This window comes from Pseudochaenichthys georgianus, chromosome 15, assembly GCF_902827115.2.
Source record: "Pseudochaenichthys georgianus chromosome 15, fPseGeo1.2, whole genome shotgun sequence".
NCBI lineage: Eukaryota > Metazoa > Chordata > Actinopteri > Perciformes > Channichthyidae > Pseudochaenichthys > Pseudochaenichthys georgianus.
Window position 1 is genome coordinate 36,935,772 of NC_047517.1, and position 5,000 is coordinate 36,940,771.

The 5,000-nt window shown below is 43.2% G+C and overlaps 2 protein-coding genes across 2 annotated transcripts in view; both read right to left on the reverse strand.

Moving 5' to 3' along the window:
* The window catches only part of LOC117459931 (acylphosphatase-2-like), a 6,931-nt gene extending 3,560 nt beyond the window's left edge, over positions 1–3,371 (reverse strand). The window contains exons 1-3 of the mRNA XM_034101098.2: positions 3,080–3,371; positions 2,797–2,813; positions 2,374–2,483 (exon numbers count right to left, since the gene is read on the reverse strand). Coding sequence (XP_033956989.1) covers positions 2,374–2,483; positions 2,797–2,813; positions 3,080–3,218 — 266 coding nt within the window. The 5' untranslated portion in view covers positions 3,219–3,371. The remainder of the gene's footprint in view (positions 1–2,373; positions 2,484–2,796; positions 2,814–3,079) is intronic.
* Positions 1–5,000, reverse strand: part of crls1 (cardiolipin synthase 1) — a 404,081-nt gene that overhangs the window by 35,762 nt on the left and 363,319 nt on the right. The gene's annotated exons all lie outside the window — the stretch shown is intronic.

Consider the following 5,000-nt stretch of genomic DNA (forward strand, 5'->3'; position numbering starts at 1 on the left):
TACAAGTATATTGTATGCTACATCGTTGGAGTAGCCTGGCACTTTAGATTTGCATTGCTAGGTGCATATGACAATAAAGCTTTTGATTCTTGAATAGTAAAGGTAGGACAGCCAACAATAAAACATTTGTCCGATAATATTAAAACAGGCTCTCTCGGTGTTCAACACTTCTTTTGGCCGGAGCTCAAACTGCAGACAGACGCCCAACATTTCTACCCTCGCAGATCGTCTGATAATCAGAGTTTATTAAACGTTTATTTAGCGAGGACAATGCACAATACATGTATTGTTCCAGAAATATCTCAAAGATGATTGCCCTCTTCATTCTCTGGGCGGAGGCCAGTCGTGATGCACAAGGAGGAAAACATCAGAACACTTTTTAAGATAAGGCAACTACTCAGACTCTTCCGTCACTATTTAAAGTCCAACAAAGGCTTATGAACCACACAGTCCTGAGGAATCATGACGTCCCTGAATCTGATCAACAACAACAACAGAAACGTTTACATTCATTATTTAGGCGCCACAATTTTATTCATTTTGGGCCGACTCCCACACAAATAGGGATTGAACCCACACACACACGGACTCATCTCACACACATCTATCTATCATGTGCTTAATCCACCTGTCACATCTGTTTTTCTCTCTTCTTCATCCACCTGTCTTTCTCTAGCCCTCCTCCGTGTATAAGTGTGTCAGTGTGCATACTGTACATGTTATTGTGTTGATTATTCTGTACACACAACATGTATAACACGTCTGCCAAGTAGATTAACTGAATTGTTGTAAAGCCTCCGATTGCAAATGTGTGATCAAGTATATTGGGGCATATAAATAATGGACTCGTCTTGTTTTATACCTCTCGACTTCACTCCCGCAAATTCCAGGATAGGGAGATTGTTTCAGTTTCTTCTTCCTTTCACCAATCCCTCCTTTCTCTCCATTCCTCACTTTTTCTTGTTTTCAAGCTGCTCTGCTCTTAAGGATTTTTTTCTCAGAGGAAACCACCCACTCGTTCACCTCCTACTCTCACTCTCTTCCTCTCCATTATTACCATTTATCCACTTCCACCACTCTCCTTTCCTTCCTCCATTTTCTCCTTCCTCCTCTTTTAGAATTTTTCAAATTGTTGTACTTCAACTTCTCCTGACTCCCCTCCCTACATTCCTCTCCCGGCCTCCTCCCTTCCTCTTGCCATTATTAAAAGTATTGTTCTCATTATGAGTTGCCCCCCCACTCCCTCACCTCCCCCCCCCCTCTCGGCCCATAGGAACAGCTGACCCTGTTTCCCAGGCCCTGCAGGAAGTGAGGTCGTGGTGAAAGTGGAGCAGACAGGAAGCAGAGAGAGTGAGCACGATGACACGGAAAACACCTCTGATAAGACGCGGGGAAATAGTAGTGTGTGTGTGTGTGTGTGTGTGGTCCTTGTGGGGACCTACATCTGTTTACACAGTCACGTGTGGGGACTCACCTCCCTTATGGGGACAAAATGGAGGTCCCCAGAAGGGGAATTATTAATTTTAGGGTGAAGACTGGGTTAGTGTTAGACATGTGTTGGTCAATGTAATATCCCCTGAAGTGATGTATACATGGTGTGTGTGTGTGTGTGTGTGTGTGTGTGTGTGTGTGTGTGTGTGTGTGTGTGTGTGTGTGTGTGTGTGTCGCAGTGATGTCATCCAAATGAGACGTCCACACCCTGGTGACATCGCTCCCTCTGGACAGAGAGGTCATTAAAACAAAGTGAGCTCCAGCTTCATAATGAAGTGGTGCTTACTGTCATTACTTCAGAGAGAGAGAGAGAGAGAGAGAGAGAGAGAGAGAGAGAGAGAGAGAGAGAGAGAGAGAGAGAGAGAGAGAACAGTGAGGAGGGGAGATGTGATCATGAAGGGATGTGTTTAAGTACTGCTTTAGTATCAGGTTATTCGGTTAAAAGACCACTTTTATTAGTATTGGTACAAAATATAAAAACGTGACAGAACGAGGAGCTCAGGTCAGAAGAATGTCAGTGCCATTTCTATACTGGAGCTTTGTGCACATGGCAATACAAATGTTTGAATCTGAATCTGTTGTGAAGGTAAATAGCGCCATCTAGTGGCTGAATAAGTAACATCGCAGCACGATAAGACTTGAATGCGGAAACACTCAGATATGCTGCCGATCCTTTAAGGAGAAACACTGCTTACCTTTTCATGCACTCGTTTTGAGACTAATGGGAAGAAAACATCCCAAATACAAATCTAGGGTTGTTATCCTTTGTCTATTTATATCTCTTCATCAAGATCTTCTTCCCTCCAAAAAACCTGTTTCACATTCAGGTGTGCAGAAGGTCTGTTACATAAACAAATACAAAGGAGAACAGTGTGAACTCACATTTCCTCCACCTTGTGAGCGGGACCCTGCGCCTGTCCCACCACCGTCCCATCGTGGGTGTTCTTCACCCAGCCCACCAGACCCAGGTGCAGACCCTGCTTCTCCGTATACTGCAAGGAGAGGGGAGACAGAGGGGTTAACGTTGTACATAAGGGAACAATTGAGTTTCCTGAGCTTAAAAAGGCTATATTACATCAGGAAAAGTCACTGATAGCACCGCGTGAAGCAGAGGTCACATGACTTTTGACTATAAAATACTAACTATATAGAAAAACAAATCAGTTATTTGAAGTAATGTGCAACCAATTCCTTTTTTGAATCATCACAAGACAAGTTCACAACTAACCAGCAAATGATTCGAAATATCCACGCTATAGAGAGTTTTCCGATACTGTAGTATTACTGAAGTAAACAGAAACTCACCATTCTGAAACAGACTCCTGCCAAAACAAAAACAAAGACAGAGTGACTTAAAACATGTAATAAGCAAATAATTTACTCCAACAGACAGTTTTATATTTCTTATTTCGACTCGTGAAAACAAGCAGCTCGCTATTTTATCAGATGAATTCATATTAACACAATAATAACCCCGAGGCTGCAGTGAGAGTGCAGTGAGGTCCTCCGTCCTAAATTAAGCATCGGATCATTTTACAGCCTGAGCTCACAGAGCAGAAAACAGAAGAGCAGATTGAAACACACGGACCCTGAACGTTTCCGAAGATCTCAAAGTCCACAGAGGTCAGTTTGATTCCTCCTGCTTCACCCATCCTGAGACAGAGAGTGACACAGAGGAGGGTCAGCGAGAGAGAAAACCCCGCTGTGAGGACCCTCTGCGAGCACATGCTCACTCCTCCAGGAATATCTCACCAGAGAGGACGCTCATGGTATCTGTAGTCCATTAAAACTACAACAACTACAAATACTATGCTACTTCAGTATGGTACAGGAAGGAGTGCTAAACTTGGATGAGTGAGCATTTAAGCACCTTCTGTTCCCTCATCTGGAAGTCAATCGGGTTTTGGCGAGAAGCCTGAAATAAGGTCTGTGGGTAACACAAGCTGAAGAGATGTAAAGGTTTTTTATTAAATAAAATACGTCATTACACTTAAAGTGGACGTATTATGCTATATTGGAAAAATATATTTTAGGGCCATACCTATACAAAACATGTCTGTGAAGTTTTTTGCTTAAAATACCAAACAGATCCCCCATTGAAGCCATGCCTCATTCTGCTCACACCCCTCTTTTGCAGCCCGGTTAGAGAAACGCGGATATTGGGTCCTTAACTTGAAAAATAAAGAAAGAGGAGGCGGAGCTAATGCCTGATCAGAATTCTACCGGAGATAAAGTTAAATTCTGCTGTGATAAAACGCCATCCTGTTTAAACCACGTCAAGGATTATTTCTGAAACAGTATGGAGCTCAAATACCTTTTCTCATGCGGGTTTATCACAAGGTGAGTTCTTTTTTTATTTCCTGCTTTTTAAACACACGTGCTCTCCAGTACAGGGGCCTATGCTACGAAGCTGGTTCAACCTAACCTGGATATGTTTGAGTTAGCCGGTTGGCTTAATCCAAAACATACGCGCTCTCGCTAAACTGTACTACGACGCTGGTTATCAAGTGGATCGCTCAAGCCAGCCGTGTCCTATCTAGTTAGGTGCGCGTTCACATGAAAGGGGTGGTATCTGGAGCATTCGACCAATCACAAACATGGAGAAGCGTACTGACAGCGCAGCGTCATACTTCCTGAATGAAAAGTGAACTTTAATATTAGACATATGAAGAAGTTAAACTTTAAACATCCATGACTCAAACACTTGATCAGGATCAAAGCCTCAGAGCTGCACCTGCAAGGTGAATACAGCTGGAACAGAACACGTGTTTGAATGCGTACATTAACAGGTTTATGATATCACTGCCCGTCTAAAACACGATCTGACTTCAATTACATTTGTCTCGAGTGTTTCGTCAACTTAATGTGTTGCTTAAAATAATACTTCTGCATACAGTATGTGACACTGAGTGTTGCACGGCCAGATACGGCTCAGCTGACTCAGATAAGGAGATATATGATACATTATGAAGTGATATGCCGCGGACTGTACTTAATGTTACTCTGATCCGGTTACTTATGTTGTGGCAGATATTTAAGTAAGCTTTCTTAACGCTAATGTTATAATAGTCAGATTGCTCTGAAGATGGAGGTGATATTCTATTCATGTTCACGTTCACACAGTCGGTGATTTCTGCCGGCCGTCTTTCCTGCGACGGCAGCTTTTCTGTATTTCCTTTCTCCTGTGATATGACTTGATCGCTTTAAACTTCGCACACTGAGCTCTGATTGGTCAGCAGGCGGTGCTTTCACTGAGTTGAGCTCTTAGCCTGCAACCTAACCTGGTCCCGACCAGGTTAGCCGCTAAGCATAAGTTACCATGGAGATCTAGCCTGCTAAAAAGAAAACCAGCTTCGTAGGACCGGAAAGCCGGAGTTTCCCCTGAATTTAGCCGGCTAAGCGAAAATCCTGCTTCGTAGTACACCCCCCAGGTGAGTGTTAGCGAGGCTTGCTAATGTAAACAAAGACGAGATTACGTCCAAAACACGTCAGGCATTGTTTCTGATAGC